General features: G+C 41.6%; 1 protein-coding gene across 1 annotated transcript; it reads right to left on the minus strand.

The window, feature by feature from the left end:
• Positions 1-620: 620 nt before the first annotated feature.
• LOC132780075 (cytochrome P450 2G1-like) lies at positions 621-19,871 on the minus strand. Its single transcript, XM_067462017.1, has 11 exons — positions 19,820-19,871; positions 17,763-17,806; positions 16,589-16,891; positions 12,829-12,991; positions 12,597-12,746; positions 9,322-9,482; positions 5,448-5,621; positions 5,185-5,326; positions 3,645-3,832; positions 1,730-1,871; positions 621-943 (listed from the first exon to the last, which is right to left on the minus strand). The coding sequence occupies exons 3-11, from the start codon at positions 16,766-16,768 to the stop codon at positions 762-764; spliced, it is 1,482 nt and encodes a 493-aa protein (XP_067318118.1). The 5' UTR covers positions 16,769-16,891; positions 17,763-17,806; positions 19,820-19,871; the 3' UTR covers positions 621-761.
• Positions 19,872-20,838: the final 967 nt, after the last annotated feature.

Genomic DNA, 20,838 nt, shown 5'->3' on the forward strand with positions numbered 1-20,838 from the left:
TTGTTTCTGCAGATAAAAGGCGTACTTTTTGGAGGGGACGGGGACGGGACAATAGGAATGAAGATCCAAGGCTACTATGTAATCCTAAACTATAGTGCAATCATTTAAATACAGATGTATACTACATATGTCAGAGCCTCTATTAGATTTCAGTGCACATAATGGATTGTGTTGTGTTGGAGATACAGCAGCATTTACATGGGGAAATAACTATCTTGTAAAACATTTGGATATTCCAGACCAGCTAAACTCCATTTGGCTTCTTGTTACACCATAAAAATGCTGCTAACATCCTTCTGTCATGCCTTAAACCCAGTTCTAGTTGAAGGATATGAGGAGAAAAAATGATAGAAAAGAGAGTATGGGAAATCCCAGAACTGCTTCCAATGGGCCGGAAATGGGCTCCTGAAAAATTGATCGGGTGGGGGTGGGGGGGGCAACAAAATCCTGACACCAAAAACAGCATGGGGTTTAGCCGAGTTGCACACCCCTAACTCAAGAGGTATCACCCTCTCATGTTACTCCAAGAAATAGTCAAAATGAGTCAAAAGCATCCCTCTTACCCAGATAGGAAATCAATAGTATCTCAGGACAACAAGTCATAGAAAGGGAGATCAATCTTGAAGTCATCTATTTATTTTTCTTTAATCAGCCCTGTTTATGAGTCAGAAAACAGAGGAAGTGCCCTTCCTTCTCCTTGTGTAGTCTGTCAAGGCAGCTTTGGCAAGAGTCCCAGGCTGAAGGAGAAAGGGACCTCAGGGTCAGCGTGGGATGACGGAGAGCTGGTAAAAGGGTGGGATGTTGGCAAAGCCACTTTCTTGAAAAGTGAGGTCAATATTTTCGGGGGGCACAAGGGACTTCAATTGGAATTTCTGCATGATGGTGGTGAAGAAGAGGAAAAGCTCCATGCGGGCTAAGGATTCACCCAGACAGATCCGCTTCCCTGAAAGAAAAATATGATAATTTATTAGGAACTAAAGGCTGGCACCCTGGTGATGCAGCAGGTTAAACCGCTGAGCTGATGAACTTGCTGACCAAGTTCCCCAAGTTTGTGTGGTGTTTCCCCTCCAACCAGCAATCTAATTGTCTCAAAATATTTCCCTCATATCCAACTTGCTAGTGGTTTCTGGTTGATCTCAATCATTTGGAATACCCATTTCAAACACCTTGTTACGGGTATTTGGATGGCCCAATTGTTCATTTAGGGAAACCTGAGTCTGGTGTCTCTAAATCCAAAGGCAATCAATATTATTTCTAAATTTGCCAATCTTGATACAGATTTGGATCCCTAGAGATGCAATTATTCACTCATTTGGGTTTGAAGGGAGCAATGAGAAATTTTAGCAATTTTCTTCTCTGTGCAAGAAATTCTCCCCAAATTGTGCAGTCCATGAATAATACTTGCCCATGGAAGAGGATTACATGGGCAACAAGGGATATACAATTATGAAATTGTATATCCCTGGCGTGGACTAGGAGAATCCAAATACAAAATAGTTCTCAACCAGTAATCTCTCCTTATCTAATCCTCCTCCTCTCCATATCCTAGTGAAATGTAATCCAGAGAGTACAAATATCTTAAGCCCTACATTTTGTGCATGTTTGCACAAAAATAAAAATAAAATAAAATAAATAAAGAGACCATAGTAGCAAGCCCCAAAAGCAAGCATGGGATATCAAGTAAATTAACTAACAAAACTGAATATTGGTGTTTTTAGTAGAGCTCTACCTGAGGAAAAAGGCACAAAGGCATCATTCATCTTGAAGCATCCATACTCATCCAAGAAGTTCTCTGGGTTGAAAGCATTGGGGAATTTAAACATAGTAGGGTCATGCAAGACAGAGCTCAGCAATGGCAAGACTATCATCCCCTGGGAAAAGAAAGAGTTAGGAGCTCATATTGGCAAAAATGGAATTCCAGAACAAGTATCTTGAACAGCATTCTTTCATCCGCTTGCAATCCATCAAGGTGTACTATGTAAAGATCACAAACAGTTGGGTTAATTGGAACTAAGCTTTGCATTTAATGAGCTTGTTTGATGGTTCATGGTACAATCTTCTTTTGAGAAAAAAAAGTAACAGATGCGCAAACAAGCTAACTGTCCTACCAAAACAGAGTTAAGATCAAAACTGGGAAGATTCAAGGAGAGCATCCACAAGGCTCTAATCTGTGGTTGTGGCAAGCCCTGGTGGCTCGTGAGACTCAGTTAGGTGTTAGATGAAAGGAGAACATTTCATATTGCTTGCATTTGATTGCCTTCATCGCTTGTTTCTTAGATTGAAGGCTGACTACATGGAAGCACGTGATTCCATGATGGGTGCATCTACACTATAGAAACAATGGAGTTCGACACCAATTGTAAAAGAACAACTCTCATGATTCCATTGCTTTGACTGATGTCAAACTGCATTAATTCTGCTGTGTAAATGCACCCAATACGGGATCTGTTAATCTTTCTTCTAAAATTTAGTGTTTCTTCTTACTTGTATCATCTAGAACTAGTGACTGTAACCTCTAAAGATTTGTTATTGCTTTGCAAGTGGAATATAGCTTCAAGAACTGACTATGTCAAGGTAGAGCTAAAGTGCATCCAGCTAGGGGTGTGCATGAGATCGTTTTGGTGTACTGGATTTGGGGAATTTGGCTGCTGAATCCCCAAAAACAAGCCTGATAGGGGACAGCCGAAGCCTTAGCTAATACAGATCACAGCAGACAGATCTTTCTGGATAACCGGGGACTAATGGGGATGAGCAGCACTCTACCTGAAGGAGAGGCGATGTGTGGGCAGCCTTGCAAATCAAGCAAGTGGTGGCTCCTCCTCTCCTTTCTCCTCCAGCAGCCTACTCCATCCCTTCTCAAAGCCCCCCCCCCCCCCGCCCCGTGCCTGCTTGAGGCGAATGGGGACTTGCTTTCCCAGCAGCACTTTGTGTGGTGTGGACATTGAAGGAGCCTCTGTGCTCCCTCTCGGGGCATCATGGCAGCTGAGATTTCAGTCTCTCTGTGTTTCAGAAGCCTAGTTGACTGTGTCTGTCCTCCTAATCTCTTGTGACATGCACATGGGACTTCAATTCCTAAAACACTCTTTTGTGGGTTTTTAAAAATAATATGGTAAATTTTTAAAAAATTCAAAAATCAATGGATCTTGTTCTGAAACCTGGCAGGCTTGCAGTCATAAATGTGGCTTAAAAGTGAGGAAAGTTTTATGCTGATAGGCCTAAAAATGATGGAGGAACGAGCCTCTAAAGTTTCCCCATTGGCGTCAATGGACCAAATCTTATCGGAACGAAAACAAAAACCTCCTCCGGATTTCTGGAAGGGAGAGATGGGATGAAAATGCAACCTTTCTTCTCCCTCCCCAACATAGAAATAAGTGTCAGGGGCACTGGGACAATAAAGAGGTGGGTTATCATTGCACCATTATAACAGAATATCCAATATATCCTGTTATATATCGCTGAACCCATCATACACTGTTTCCAATATTTTGAACAGTGTATGATGGGTTCAGAGACTGGAATTATACCATCATGACTCATCTGCAGTATAGTAGTTGAAATGAGGAGATATTCCTATAGGTGGGATTGGATCAGAGTGGAATGTCCCATGGATCCCTTCAATTACTTGTACCCTTGTACTACTGTACCTTAGGGATATGATATCCTCTGAATTCAGTGTCGCAAGTGACCATGTGGGCCACATTCATAGGAATGATATCACTGCATCTTTGCACTTCATGGATCACGGCATCTGTATATGGCATTTGTCGCCGATCTTCAATGTTCGGAACACGATTAGGGCCAATCACTCGATCAATTTCCTCATGCACTTTTTCTGTTAATGATATGAGGATAATTAACTCCTTGGGTTTCTGACTTTCAAAGGGAACTGAGATTCTATTTCCAATGAGACTAAAGGGGAACATGAAGTCCCTTACTATTCATTGCAGGAAGACTGACATCTCATCCCAAGCAATAACCTGCATGGCCTGGTTTTGGCTTCCTCTTGTAGAGAGAGCACTCTGAACTAGTTTTCCTCACACCTTGGACCTCATCAATCCTTTCTCTCCTTTCCAGGTCCTACTATGGACAGTGGTGTAAAATGGCATCTCATACATGAAAAGCCAAACAAAGCTGCTGAGAACCTGAGGATCAGTAAAATGGTGGTAGGATATAACCACGCTTACATCCATGTAAGGTTTGATATGCAGCCAAATCAAGGTTTGCTTTTTCCTAAATATTTTTGAGCCATTATTAACTAAATCTATAACCTCATCTCCTTCCACAAACTTGCATGTTCCCTCCGATCCTCGGGGGAGGCCTTCCTCTCACCTCTTCCTCTATCACAGGCACGACTTGTGGGAACACAGGAGAGAGCCTTCTCCGCTGTAGCCCCCCGGCTATGGAATTCGCTACCTGGTGAGATTAGGCAAGCCCCCACCCTAGCAAAGAAAGATCTAAAGACTTGGCTTTTCCGAAATGCCTTTGGAGAGTGACCATATATTCCAGTCCTGTTGTTTCACCTAAACTGTTTCCCTCATACTGCACTTATTGAAAGTCTAATTCCACTGTTCAGTCTCCTATGAGCTCCACCCCCAAAAATGTACCTTTTCATTGCTATCTCATACAGTGTTCTCTCATTTTATGTCGTGTATTTGGTCCACCCACTGTGTTTTATTCTCCATTATGTTACTTTGTACTGTTTATTTTCCTTGATTGGTTTATTTAATTTATTGTGATGTTATTTTGTTGTTTAAACCGCATTGAGTCACCTATTATAGGTTGAGAAACGCGGTATAGAAATAAAGCAAATAAATAAAATAAATAAATAAATATATTTTATGTTGCTGTAATGTATTGCTGGGCTTGGCCTCATGTAAGCCTCTCTGAGTCCCCTTTGGGGAGATGGTGGCGAGGTATAAATACAGATTATTATTATTATTATTATTATTATTATTATTATTGATGGAGAAGACATAGATACAGGGCTGACCGTTCTCAAAAGATTATGTGGAAGCGGAAACTAGAGTGAAATTTGACCATAGAATTTGACCAGATGTTGACCATAGAATTTCCCTGGAAATATATAAGATTCTTAGCGAAAGCATATTAACCACATCTGTAAAGTTCGACCTGCCACTTTGGCCTAACTGTTAATGATATTAGCAACAGCAACAACAACAACACCTTGCACTTCAGGATATTTCATCAGAAGCAGGAAGCCATATCTGAAGGTGGAACTGCCTGTCTCTGTTCCTCCGAAGATCAGATTAAGAATGTTGGCCACCAAGTTCTCCATAATAAATTCACTGCCTGGATTGTCTTTTTCCTGAAAGCGGGAAAGAACAAGACATCATGAGACAATTCCAACTCTTATCGCATTTCCCTAGTGAGAAAGATTATTAACAGCTAATGCAGATACCTGCTACCTTCATGCGCCAACAAGGTACCTTTTCCATCTGGATGAGGAAGCAATCAATATAGTCACGTGGGAAATTAGGGTCCAAGGTCTCCTGGTTCTTCTTGATTCTCTTGGCAATGAAGAGCTTTATGTCCATGCAATCATAGATCTTACTGTAGATTCCCGGAATGTAATTCAGGTAGTTGGAATAGATGTCATAGAACTGCACAAAGAGAGAAACCATTTTGTAACCAATAGTTGTTGTATTCCATCTATGCATCAACAGGATTTCTGCTGCTAGTAACAAAGGAATAATCCAAGACCTCAATTTTGTTCTGGATAGGATATTATTCATCGTGTCATCAGCAACCATACCATTGTATTACATTTCTAACAGAACAAAACAAACAAACAGATAACAAACCACAAATTTTGCAAACTTGATAGTTGATTAACTGTCCTTTGACCAGTATCTGGCCACTTGGAGTGCCTCTGGTGTTGCCGCAAGAAGGTCCTCCATTGTACATGTGGCAGGGCTCAGGTTGCATTGCAGCAGGTGGTCAGTGGTTTGCTCTTCTCCACACTCGCATGTCGTGGATTCAACTTTGTAGCCCCATTTCTTAAGATTGGCTCTGCATCTCGTGGTGCCAGAGCGCAGTCTGTTCAGCGCCTTTCAAATCTCCCAGTCTTCTGTGTGCCCAGGAGGGAGTCTCTCATCTGGTATCACCCACGGATTGAGGTGCTGGGTTTGAGTCTGCCACTTTTGGACTCTCGCTTGCTGAGGTGTTCCAGCGAGTGTCTCTGTAGATCTAAGAAAACTATTTATTGATTTAAGTTGTTGACGTGCTGGCTGATACCCAAACAAGGGATGAGCTGGAGGTGTCATTGCCTTGGTCCTTTCACTATTGGCTGCTACTTCCCGGCGAATGTCAGGTGGTGCAATACCGGCTAAGCAGTGTAATTTCTCCAGTGGTGTAGGGTGCAAACACCCTGTGATAATGCGGCATGTCTCATTAAGAGCCACATCTACTATTTTATCATGGTGAGATGTGTTCCACACTGGGCATGCATACCCAGCAGCAGAGTAGCATAGCACAAGGGCAGATGTCTTCACTGTGTCTGGTTGTGATCCCCAGGTTGTGCCAGTCAGCTTTCATATGATATTGTTTCTGGATAGGATGAAGCAAATACATCCCACTGATTTCAAAAATATGTGAGCCTCCCAGGTTTAGTGGCTGGGTTACTGTGACCACAAAGATTATTTGCAAATATGCCACCTTAGCATTCAGGACTTTTGGCCCCTTGCTAATCTTTGTGGATGGGGCCCACTGAGCACCATTACATGACACTGGTTTGGCTCCTCCCCACTGATCCCTGAAGTGGCAAGGATGTATTGCAAGATGATTCCTCACCAACAAAGCAAGGTAAGTCTCGTTTTTCTCTCCTTTCCCCCATTTGATGGGTTAAAGGGCAACATCTTTTCCTAGTCTCATGGGGACAGGAACAAGGGTGGCTTGTCACATCCTGCCATGTGATGGTCAAGATTGGGGGAGGGAGGCTCATGTATGTGATTGAGGTCCCAAGACATTGAAAAGCAAAAGCAGGGGAGCAAAGAACCTGGGATAGAAAAGCTAAAGTTCTACAAATATGAAAAAAGTCTTGGAAGTCATTTTTATATCAAAACATAATAGATATAACAGGGGCAAAGGCATGATGTAAAATTATAGAATCATTGAGTTGGAAGAGTCCCCAAGAACCACTTAGATTTGTAGGCTTTTTTTTAATATATCACAACTTAATAGAAGGAGACTCCAGCACATTCTGAGGAGGCGTATTCCACCGCTGAACAGCTTTTACTGTCAGGAATTCTTCCTCATGTTTAAATGGAATCTTTTCCTCTGTCTTCTGAAGCGATTGCTCTGTGTACTGGTCTCCATAGCATGAGAAAACAAGCTTGCCCGCAGATCAATATGGTTTGCCATATCCCTGCTCAGCCTTCATTTCTCTAAACTAAACATACTCCCTAATGCAGTGGTTCTCAACCTTTCTAATACTGCGACCCCTTAATACAGTCCCTCATGTTGTGGTGACCCCCAACCATAACATTGTTTTCGTTGCTACTTCATAACAGTCATTTTACTACTGTTATAAATCATAATGTAAATATCTGATATGCAAGATGTATTTACATTCACTGGACCAAACTGGGCACAAATACCCAATGCAACCACATGTAAATGCTAGTGGGGTTGGGGGAGGATTGATTTTGTAATTTGGGAGTTGTCGTTGCTGGGATTTATAGTTCACCTATAATCAAAGAGCATTCTGAACTGCACCAGCAATAGATTTGAACCTAATTTGCCATACAGAACTCCCATGACCAATGGAAAACACTGGAAGTGTTTGGTGGGTATTGACCTTGAGTTTGGGAGTTGTAGTTCACCTATATCCAGAGAGCACTGTGGACTCACGCAATGGTGGATCTGGACCAAACTTGGCACAAATACTCAATATGTGCAAATGTGAACACTGGTGGAGCCTGGGGAAAATAGACCTTGACTTTTGGGAGTTGTAGTTGCTGGGATTTATAGTTCATTACAATCAAAGAACATTCTGAACTCCACCAACGATAGAATTGGCTCAGACTTCCCACATGGAATCCCCATGACCATCCGAAAATACTATGTTTTCTGATGGTCTTTGGCGACCCCTCTGACACCCCTTTGCGACCCCCTCTGGGGTCCCGACCCCCAGGTTGAGAAACACTGCCCTAATGGGATCCGAATAGGACTCAGATTCCAAATCTTTAATCATTTTGGCAAAACTGGAGAGACTTGGGGACAAGAGATATACCGGGAAGAGTGAAACCAGGATAGAAAGTGAAATAAATGTTCTATTACTGTGTCTGTGAGTCAAGGAAAATGCTACTTCAAGACCATAGAATTGAGAAACCTAAATATGACACATATGAGCAAAGGAAACCACATGTTTTATATTTTAAATTAAATTCAGATCTCTTCATTGACTACAGTATTATCATCAGTCAATAGATGGGAAGTGTTCCTAACCAGGAAAGGGGAATCTGGAATCAAGACCGACTCCTTTATTTTCTCAGAAGGTCAAAATCTTGGTAGTAAAAACAAATTGGCTTGGCTTCCCACACTAAGAATTATGAAATCTTCACAAAGGGAGTCTAGAAAGGGTTGTTGTAGGTTTTTCAGACTGTATGGCCATGTTCTAGAAGCATTCTCTCCTGACATTTTGCCTGCATCTGTGGCAAGCATCCTCAGAGGTTGTGAGGTTTTGTGGAAGGCTTTGGAAAAATGAACAGGGGACAAGAATGAGAAACATAAAAGCTGAATGAGTACTTTGGTAAGGACAGGAAATGGAGCAGTGAGAAAGAAAAATATTGTGGGTGAAGTGTAGGAAGAGAAAATAGGGGAAAGAGAGAGAACACTGATGTGAAAAGAGAGAAAGAATATCTTCATGGAAAGCACAAGGAAGAGGAAGAGCACCTGGATAGGCAATGAGATCAAAAGAGCATGAGGACTGTCAGAGCTCTAGCTGGGGGGGGGGGGGGGGGTATGGTAGGGGTTCAACCCCCCTCCCATTTTTCAGATTTAAAAAAAAACCTGGTTTACTCATGAATTTAAACTGCTTAACCAAATTCTCATACTAAGTCTATAAGAAGCAAAAAATTAAATTGATTTGATTAAGCCTATATATAATACAGAATGAACCATACTATTTAAATTATTTTGTTATGGAACTACTCTTCATGATTCTCTAAGGAAAATTTCAACCCACCCCCCCCCCCCAAAAAAAAATCTGGCTATGGCCAAGGAAGAGGAAGGACTCAGGGGAGTGATGTAGACAAATAGTTTTGTTATAATGTAAACTGAGTATTACTGCAAAAGGAGTACCTGGGCCCAGGAGGTGCTCATCTCCCAGAAGAATTTATGTACCATCACCATGAGAGCCTGGAATTCTTTGTCCTCATAGTCAAAACGCTTCCCAAAAACAATAGAGCAAATGATGTTGGAGAATGCACGGCTGAAGACGAAGGTAGGATCAAAAGGATTTTCTGTGCAGCAAAGAGAATGAATGAAGAATCAGTCCACAGAAGGTCTATCTGGTGCCAAGAACAGGAGCAAATGCACACTGTGTCCACTGATTAACATACAATGAGAGCTGTAGTCAGGCCCATAACCAGAAATTAAATTGGGGAGGGCGAGTTGAAACATTTTTTTTAAACTAATCGTAGCCCAAAATAATTAAAATCAAATATTTTAAAAACTGAATATGACTCTTTATTGCTAATTTAGTGGTTACAAAAAAAAAATACTACATCGTCTGTTGGAAATACTTGAAAACTGTGTCAACACACTTTTGCAGAAATCAGAATTCATCAATAGACTTTGGTGAACACAGATAATTAAATGAGTACAAAATGAAACTACATAATAAAATCTATAATTGTGTTCAAATTTCACTTAAAATGTTGATTAGAATAAGAAATACAGCATTTGGAAATATCACCTATATTGCACGCACACACACACACACACACACACATATATATAGACACACACACACACATACACACACTTTAAATTGGAAGATCTAAAAAATCAAGATCAATGACCCATATTACATATTATCAATTTTTCAGAAACTACGTAAAATACTAGGCATGGTTAGATTCAGTCGGAATCTTTGTAATTTGGAATAAATTCGGAAAGATTTGCTTTTTGAAGCGATTTCAAAGTTTTGAAGGAAACTGGAAGTCCCTTTGCCCCTCCGAAGCTTTTTCCGCCATTTCTGTTACGAAGCAGTAAGTGAGTCGGAAATTATTCTGCTTTTCCCCATTTCTGGTCCCTGGCCTCGATTGAAGCCAGAGAAGCCATTTTAAACAAGAGTGGATGAATTTCCTCCCTTTCCTCTCCCCCCACTTCTGTCTCAAGCCTGGGCAGCCTTTTTAAACCAGAGTGGATGAATTTCCTCCCTTTCCTCTCCCCTGCTTCTCTCTCAAGCCTGGGAAGCGGTTTTAAACCAGAATGGATGAATTTCCTCCGTTTCCTCTCCCCCGCTTCTGTCTCAAGCCTGGGAAGCTGTTTTAAACCTGAGTGTATGAATTTCCTCCCTTTGCCCCCCCTCTCGCTTTTGGAGTAAAACAACTACTTTCAAAGTAAAGACCATCCAATGAAACAGGTAATCACACTTTCAAACCATTAAGGACAGAATCAGATGTCTCTGAAATTTTGAAAAGTTTTGAACTTTTTTTCTGTGAAAATCGGAATTGACTTTAGAATCGAACCACCAGCAACTACATCCGAAACAAGTTTTGAACCATTTTTTAAAATCAAACAAGCCTATAAAATACCTTCAATCTGATATCTAGTTATTCAAAAATACTTGATAGTTTAGGAGAAATTAAAGTGTAAACTTTTAAAACTAGCACAAATTATCAGAGTTGTTATATATCTGGAAGCATCGTAAACTGTATGTAAACTTAAGTTTTTCTTATGGACTGTTTTGAGACTAAAATCACCCAAATGGAAGACAAAAGTACTGCCCTGGAAAACACTGCCAGGATATTCACCATAATTAAGTAATATAATGGAGATTTATATTTAATCTGAGTGTGTATAAGTTACTCTATGGCTGAGAAACTATAACTGCTGAAGTGCTGTGACTTTCAGGGGATTAGACTATGAACCTGTCAACCACCCACACCAAATCAGGTCTCCTTCATGAGGACGTTCTAATTCCCCACAGTGCCTTAGGCGTTGCCTACAAGACAACAGGTCCACTATTACCCAAATAGAATAATACCAAGCATGTATTTCACAGCTTGTACAAGATACAGTAAGCAAAAATCTACAATAAACATAAGTATGTTAAGTTCACAATACTATTACAGTCTTTTAATAGTTTCATGTTTGTATTATATGAACATACTTGCTATTAAGAAACCTTCTTATCTTTTCGTTCCCTTTAGGTCCACTTTATTTTGTATTTCTCCACCTGAAGAAGACTTTGTATAAGTCGAAACCGGTAATGAGGAATAAGAGAGTAAACAAAACTATTACTTTGAAGGAGGAATCTGTTCCATAGAACCTGTGACTGCAAACTCTCTCCTACGAGGAAGATTTACCTTTTGGTACTGTGAATGCAAGATTTTTGCTTGTTGTATCTTGTACAAGCTGTGAAATATATGCTTGGTATTGTTCTACTTTGATAATAGTGGACCTGTTGTCTTGTTGGTTTTAGGGAATGCATTTCTTTTCAATTTGTCGCAACCTTAGGCTTTGCATGCCAGTTATGGTTGGGCCAACTTGCTTGTTTCCATTATATCGGCTATTGCAGTATAAATTAGTTGAAAGGTAGGTAATGACAGTGTGAACAAATTGCCAAAATTTGGTTGAGATAGTGCTTGCAGTTCAGGGGGGTCTTTTAATTTTTTCCTCTCATAGACTTCGCATAGGGATGTGGTTAACCAGTTAAAATCATGAGTGAACCTGGTTTTATTTACCTGATTTTTTTTGGGAGTGGTTTCAACCCCTAACTCTTCTCCCTTGACTACAAGGCCTGGCTGTGGTCCCTCTTGCTTTGATGATTACAGTACTTTTACTGAACAGTATTGCTTCAGTCTGTCTTTGCCACCTTTCTTACTAGGCTTGGTTGATCCAAAATAAATGGTTCAAAATATATTTTTTTATTTATGATTTTTTTGAAACTTCCGAGACTTCTGAATCCTTTTGTTAATGGTTTGAAAATGTTATTTCCTGTTTCATTGGGTGGTCTTTACTTTGAAAGTAGTTGTTTTACTCCAGAAGCAGGGAAAAGCAAGCAGAGGAAATTCCTTCTCTGGTTTAAAACTGGCTTCTCTGGCTTTAAAACCGGTTTCTCTGGCTTTAAACCTGGCTTCTCTGGCTTGAGCCGAGGCCAGGAAATTCCTTCCTTCTCTGGCTTAAAATGGCTTCTTTATTACGACTGAGAAATGGCTTCACTGGCTTGAGCCAGAGAACTCCAACTGACATTATGAGTCGTAATAAAAATGGCAGAAAAAGCTTCAGAAGGGCAAAGGGACTTTCAGTTTTCTTAAAAACGTCAAAAATCGTTTCAAAAAGGTAATTTTTCTGACTTTATTCCAAATTACGAAGATTAATGGTACCTAACCATGTCTATGTCTTACCCTTTGTCTTCCGAAATTCCTCCACCAGGAATTGGGCCTCCTCTTGGATTCGCTCTTCAATAGACTTTTTCCCCATTCCAAAACTCCTCAAGACGGTGAGGGAGAACCGGCGCAGTTCCTTCCAGCGTGCTCCATTGGAAAAACCCATTCCTAAAGGCAACAAGAGATAAATGACATGGCAAGCAGGAACAAGAATGGAACCATTATTGTAAATGTAATTGTGATGCCTCACCATATCCTTGGAAGGTAGGCACCATTGAAGGCATGGTAATCCTTCCACTGAACTCTTCTGCCTTGTCTATCAGGGCCTCCTTCACAGCTTGGTGTCCACATAAGACCAGAACTGGACGTGTCCCAAAATAGACGGTGAAAACAGGGCCATATTTCTCACGTAGCTGTAGGGGAAATCAACCTTTCACATCTAGCAAAATCTTTTTGGTAGGCAAATATGTTGTAACAGTGATCTTTGAGATAGATGACTCTGCATCATTTGGGGTTAGGTAGCACCCTTCAATGTATGCTGAATCTTAATGTGGAGTTTCGTTACAGTTTAAAACAAGCACTGGATCGGAGTAGTGATCCAGTGGGATGAAGATTTGGTTCCACATGCTTGAGCCATCCCAGTTGAAGTGGTGTATGAGTTCTGCAGTATAGATGCACTCTAAGGATTCTTCCACACTGCAATATAATCCAGGTTATCAAAACAGGTAATCCAAATTATCTGCTTTGAACTGGATTATATGAGTCTACTTTGCAATATCATTCAGTTAATGTAGATAAATTTGGATTTTATATGGCAGTGTAGAATTGGTCTAAGAGTGTGTGTATGTATGTATGTATATATATATATATATATATATATATATATATTAGGACATACACAAACACAACAGTTACAATTCCCACCACCATCATGAGGATTATTTTCTTTCACATATTAATCCTTTTGGAGACAAGTCTTCTAAATTGACATACTGTATAACATATGTATTTTATTTCTTATGGCCTGATCTCTAGACTTATTCATAATATAATTCTTGACCTTAAAGATTCAAAATGTAATGAAAATAGAATGCAAGAATAGTTGGCCTAATAGTTCTCAAGTATTCTCTCCTGAACGTGTGGTCATCTACACTGTAGAACTGATCCAGTTTGACACCACTTTAACTGCAATGACTCAATGCTATGTACTCATAGGAGTTTAGTGAGACACTGGCACTCATTGGCAGAGGAGGCAAAAGACCTTGTAAAACTAAAGCCCCCAGGATCCCATAGCATTGTGCTAAACCAGCTCCTTGGTTCACCGAGGAGTAGGCAGTGATGAAGCGAAGGAAGAGGGAACTAGAGAGCGTGTGGCGCTCGGACCCAAGCGAATCAAATCGAACACGGTTTGTGTCCTTTCTAAGGGCATATGCCGTGGCAATAAAAGCCGCAAAGAAAACTTTCTTTGCGGCCACTATTGCGTCCGCAAAAAACCGTCCGGCGGAGTTGTTTCGGATTGTCAGAGGTCTTTTAACTCCCGCCACCTCAGGTGGGAGCCCTGACAATTCGGTCACGCGCTGCGAAGCATTTGCTCGGTTCTTTGCGGACAAAGTCGCCTTGATCCGTTCTGTGCTGGACACCATGTTAAACGCAGTCTCCGAGGATGTGACACGAGCACCTGCTTGTCCTATTTTGATGGATTCTTTTCAGTTCGTGAAGCCCGAGGATGTGGACAAGATACTCGGAGGAATGAGGCCCACCACGTCCATCCTAGACCCCTGCCCATCCTGGCTTCTGAAGGAGGCCAGAGGGGGATTGGCTGAGTGGGTAACGATGGTGGTTAATGCCTCCCTTCGGGAAGGCAAGATTCCAGCGAGCTTAAAGCAAGCTATTATAAAACCGCTGCTGAAGAAACCATCATTGGACCCCACTAAATTCGATAACTTTCGGCCTGTTTCCAATCTCCCCTTCTTGGGCAAAGTCATGGAAAGCGTGGTGGCCTCACAACTCCAGGTATTCTTGAGAGACACAGATTATCTGGATTCGGCACAGTCTGGTTTCAGACCGGGACATGGAACCGAGACGGTCTTGGTCGCCTTAGTGGATGATTTGCGCCGGGAGCTAGACAGGGGGAGTGTGTCCCTGTTGGTGCTCCTGGACCTCTCAGCGGCCTTCGATACCGTCGACCACGGTATCCTTCTGGGGCGCCTTGCGGAAATGGGTCTTGGGGGCACTGCTCTGCAGTGGCTCCAGTCATTTCTGGAGGGTCGTACCCAGAAGGTGTTATTGGGGGACTCCTGTTCAACACCACAGCCTTTGACCTGTGGGGTTCCACAGGGCTCCATACTGTCCCCCATGTTGTTTAATATCTACATGAAGCCGCTGGGTGAGATCATCCGGAGTTTCGGGGTGCGGTGTCATCTGTACGCAGATGATGTCCAACTCTGTCACTCCTTCCCACCTGCTACTAAGGAGGCTGTCGAGGTCCTGAACCGGTGCCTGGCCGCTGTAATGGTCTGGATGAGGGCGAACAAACTGAAATTAAATCCAGACAAGACAGAGGTACTCCTGGTCAGTCGCAAGGCCGAGCAGGGTATAGGGTTACAGCCTGTGCTGGATGGGGTCGCACTCCCCTTGAAGGCGCAGGTTCGCAGCTTGGGTGTGATCCTGGATTCATCGTTGAGCCTGGATCCCCAGGTTTCGGCGGTGACCAGGGGAGCATTTGCACAGCTTCGGCTCGTGCGCCAGCTGCGCCCGTACCTCGGGAAGTCTGACTTGGCCACGGTGGTACACGCTCTGGTCACATCCCGCCTCGACTACTGCAATGCTCTCTACGTGGGGCTGCCCTTAAAGACGGCCCGGAAGCTTCAGCTAGTCCAGCGCGCGGCAGCCATGTTACTAACAGGAGCGGGACGCAGGGAGCACACAACGCCCTTGTTGTTCCAGCTCCACTGGCTGCCGATCTGCTACCGGGCCCAATTTAAGGTGCTGGTGTTATCCTACAAAGCCCTAAACGGTTCCAGCCCAAAATACCTTGCGGACCGCATCTCGGCCTATGAGCCCACGAGGGCCTTGAGATCGTCCGGGGAGGCCCTTCTCTCGATCCCGCCTGCTTCACAGGCACGTCTGGCGGGGACGAGAGAGAGGGCCTTCTCGGTGGTGGCCCCCCGGCTGTGGAACACCCTCCCTGTTGACATCAGACAGGCGCCCTCCCTTATGTCTTTCCGTAAGGGCCTAAAGACGTGGCTATTTGAGAAGGCATTTAACTGAGTGCTACATCTACTGGTAATGACAACTGGAACGGAATATGGTTTACGAGCTTGGTTATGATTCTGTGATAAGTCGGAGCGGATTATTTAGTGTAATATATTATTGTGTATTAGTGGATTATTGCTTATTGTAAATGTGTTTTTATATGTTGTTCACCGCCGTGAGTCGCCCTAGGGCTGAGAACGGCGGTCAACAAATGCAGCAAATAAATAAATAAAATAAATATGTCAATTAAATCATAATCACTAGAGAACACTAGCAAATAATTCTAAGTAGCTCACCAAACTACACATTCCAGGTTTCCACAGTGTGGAGTCATAGCAATTAATGGAGTATCACACTACAAATCCTAGAAACTAATCCAGACAAAAAATAGCATTTGCACTGTGAGGTGTTCTTTAGCATAGGTGTGAGTCTTACCATAAACAATGCACTACAAAACAGAGAGGAGGGAAGATAACATTTTGTCCAGAAATATATATGCAAGAATATCTAGATATGTCTAGGGTTCCCCTTGGAAAGATATTTTTCTCAGTTCTTACTTGTTACAGATTATAACCATGCAATATAACATACAAAGAAAGAAGAAAGACAAAGAAAGTAAAGAAAGAGATAAAGAGGATAAAGATAGCTACCACTGATCCAAGCACACGTCTTTCCACAATCAATCCTTTCTAATCATTAAACATAAAAGTCTTTTTCTCATAAAAGTTCTGAAAGAGTCCAAAAAGAGTCCATACCTTGAGAAGAGATTTTAAGGTTTCGGCTGGCTTGATCTGCAGGAAATTTCCAATCAGAGGCAGGGGAGTGGGTCCAGGAGGAAGTCTCCCCTTCTGCAATTGTTTCTTCCTAGATGATATGAGCAGATAGCAAGAAATGATGACAACAAGGAGGAAAATGAATGTATCAGCCCATTCCATGGTGCAGGTTGTCAACTGCCCTTCTCTTTTGGCAAAGTACGAACTCCGGTCTCATCGAGCTGGGGTTATGATGTTTTATTGAGGTTAGTTGGGCACCGCCTTCTGTTTCATAACTGCTGAGACCTGGAGCACAAGTCAGCAGTAAGAGCAGACAGAAACCGACTATATTGACCATTAACCTGGACATTAACAAGGAAAACATATCATTGTTTATTCCTTCACGGCAAGGGATTGGACACGAAATGAATAGCTCTTATGGTCTCTTCCAACTCTAGGATTTTGTAACAGATTTTTTCCTGGTAAAACAGTGTTGTGGATATTTTGTCCAGAAGGTATATGTGTTTTAATCTTTATCCTGCAGCAGACATTTTAAGATATCTTATGCAAATTACCCATTTTTATTAGCTTTAATTTTTTCATTGGATGATAAACCTCTGACAAAAACAAGGAGACATTAATGACAAAGTCTGACTGTGTGGGATTCAAAAGGTTTCCCACTCAAGGTTGAAATTGTGGTTCCTGACCATTTGCAAACATTTGCAGGAATTTAAAAGGTCCTTTGTTGTTGTTGGCGCAAAAAACCTGTGCATTTTGTGAAAGCCACAGTTTGGGAAGATGTACAACTTTACAAAATAAAATGTGCATTAATTTTACTGTCATATATTCTCTCTCTTTGCTTTGAATGCCTGGGAGGGAAAATGGCAATGGGGACTATTTGGTGGCTCCCCTCAAAGAAGCACTGAAAGCATTGTGGGAGCTAATGCTTCTTTCAGTTTCCAGCAAGGCTCATGTCTTAATAAGAGTTGATACTATATATAAATAAATACACACAAATACATGGTGTGTATATATACATATAGTATTATATCTGCCCTCAGCTTATACCCGAGTGTACCTTAGAATCGCTAATGCAATAACAAGAACAAAGGTTGGCAAAGTACCTGGACCAGATGGTATAATGACAGCTTATTACAAATGGAGAATAATCACTTACCTCCTAATGTTTATTCTGACAGCAGAAGTACCACTGAGAGCCATCTGAAATGAAATAATATTAAGGTAAAGAAACAAACCAAATTCAAAGCATATCAATGATGTAATCTTGGTTCTAGAAAACCTAGTAGAATGTATGGAAGTATTGTTGTTGTTTATTCATTTAGTTGCTTCCAACTCTTCATGACCTCATGGACCAGCCCACGCCAGAGCTCCCTGTTGGCTGTCACCACCCCCAGCTCCTTCAGAGTCAAGCCAGTCTCTTCAAGGATGCCATCCATCCATCTTGCCCTTGGTCAGCTCCTCTTCCTTTTTTTCCCCATTTTCCCCAGCACCATTGTCTTCTCCAAGCTTTCCTGTCTTCTCATTATGTGGCTAAGTACTTCATCTTTGCCTCTAATATCCTTCCCTCTAATGAGCAGTTCCATTGGATCTTCTCACGGTCCACTCTCAGTTCAAAAGCATCTATCTGTCTTCGCTCAGCTTTCCTTGTGGTGCTTCTTTATGGGTGTGTTGCCATTACCTTCCCCAGGGATTGCATTTGGTCTGACATCTCTGCCATGACCATCCCGCCTAGGGTGTCCCTTCACGGTTTCACTCTTGGCATCATTGAAGTGCTCAAGCTCCAGCGCCGCGACAAGGCATCGATCCTTTGCTGGAGGGAAGTACCGTATTATTAAACCCATCTAAATTGTCAATAATAATACATGTTTGAAGTCTAAACAACAAGGGAAATATTTTTGAGTTGGAGTAATGCATCCAAAATATCTATTGCTAAATTGGGGTCATTCCAAGATAACTGATAAATGCACAAAGGTCTGTGCAAGAGAAGGAATGGAGATGAAGGGGGAATAAGAAGACAGTCCATTGCCTCAGTGAATCTTGATGATCTCCTAAGATATAATGCTATTTATGAAATGTCCAGACTGTTTCGAGGAGAGAGTTTATGGTTTCTGATTACTTGATCTGTGAAAATCCCAAACAAAGGCAGGGGATTGGGTCCATAAGGAGGACTTCTCTTGTATGATAGTTTCATTATAGCTGGCAGAATAACAAGAGAGAAAAGGCAGATGACAAAAAAGAAGGTAACTGAACCAGCAAACTCCAAGGTGCAGATTTTGTAGTCATGTATCCACTCTCATTCAGTTCCACATATTTTATCAATTATGGGTTTTTTTGGTAGGATGTAATGCTTTAGAGAAGACAATGATGCTTGGGAAAGTGGAAGGTAAAAGGAAGAGGGGTCGACCTAGGGCAAGATGGATGGATGGCATCCTTGAAGTGACTGGGCTGACCTTGAAGGAGCTGGGGGTGGTGACGGCCGACAGGGAGCTCTGGCGTGGGCTGCTCCACGAGGTCATGAAGAGTCGGAGATGACTGAACAAATGAACAACAACAATGCTTTAGAAGAAAATATGCTGAATACTTTTCCTGTGAGGTGTAAGTCAAATTCACTCAGCTATTCCTTGGCTAGCAAGTACTGTGACAATCAGGTCCAGAGGAAAAGATATAGATTTGCAGTTTGTTGTTTCTGAAAATAAAAGGATTTGCTTTCATGGATCTTAGGAATGAAGACCCACCACAATGTAACCCTGGATTACATTACAACTCTGCTAATCCAGATTTATACTCTTTCAGAGCCTTTACTGGATCTTAGTATAGACGTGCTGCACTGCATTGCGTTGAGACACAGTAGCATTCGCATGGGAAAGTATTCAATTCCCATTCTAAATTGCTGATACTTCAAGGGTATTATCAGTCAAATATGTTGTTATGCAACATTCTGCTGTATCCAAGGTATGTAACCCAACTTGATTGTTCTGCCACCCCCCCCCCCCCGCCCCGTAACCTCTAAATCCTGCTATGCAGATAACCAATGAACACAGGACTCATAAAAGACAAGGATCAGTTATTAGTGAAAGTTATCAGTTGTCAATTATAGTCAAAAATCCAACTAGTAAAGTAACAACATGTAAGGTGAATTACTGATGGTTGGGAGAATTAAAAAGGATCAATGCCATTTTAAAAAAAAAAGTTGTATAACATTTATTTACTTACTTGCTTATTTCATACACTATTCGGCCCTATAGAAAGAGCTAATATGGCTTCCAAGGTTAATAACCAAAAATAAACTTCAGCAACAAAAGTACTTTCTTACAATAGCCATCACACCCATTACAAATTTCTCCCAGGCATGGGGGTGGTACCTTATATAATAGTGGAATCGTCCCTAAAAGAAATGGCAATTTGTAATGTAGTAGTGCTGGTCATTTGAGGACGAGGGCTAAGGAATATATCCCATGCCACTCTCAGAGCACATGAGCACCCAATTCCTTTGAGAACAATGATCTTCCAAGTGTGAGAATAGGTTGAAAAGAAAATGTGTCAGTGGCAGGGGAGTGGGACACCGCAAGAGCCTCCCCTACTGTGATAGTTTCTTCATAGCTGATTTATTTATCGTGTCAGGGGCAACCAGACTATTGTATTACATTCCTAACAGAACAAAACAAACAAACAGACAAAACACAAAATTTGCAAACTTGGTAGTTGATTATCATAGCTGATAGGATGATAAGATAGGAAAGATAAGTGACAAGAAAGATGAATGTAATGATGCAGAAGCAAAAATGTTGATTGCTCTGCCTGTGAGATAGAAGTCAAATTTGCTCAACTCTCTCCCTGTTTAATCAGAGCTGTGGCTATTGGGTCCATAGGAGATATGGATTCACAGTTCATTGTTTCTGCAAATAAAAGACTTTTTTGAATCATAAGATTGAAGATCCAAGATTGCTATGTAATCCTAAACGACAATGCAATTCTTTAAATATAGAAGTATACTATGTCAAAGCCTCTATTAGATCTCACTGCAGATATGCTGGATTGTGTTGTGTTGGAGATATAGGAGCATTTACATAGGGAAACAACTATGTTGTTAAAAATCTGGATATTGCAGACCAACTCAACTCCACTTGGCTTCTTGTTACACCATACAAATGGTGCTAACATCCTCCTGTCAGGCCTTAAACCCAGTTCTAGCTGAAGGATATGAGAAGAAAAAAATGACAGGAGGATGTTGG

Source organism: Anolis sagrei, chromosome Y (assembly GCF_037176765.1).
Source record: "Anolis sagrei isolate rAnoSag1 chromosome Y, rAnoSag1.mat, whole genome shotgun sequence".
NCBI lineage: Eukaryota > Metazoa > Chordata > Lepidosauria > Squamata > Dactyloidae > Anolis > Anolis sagrei.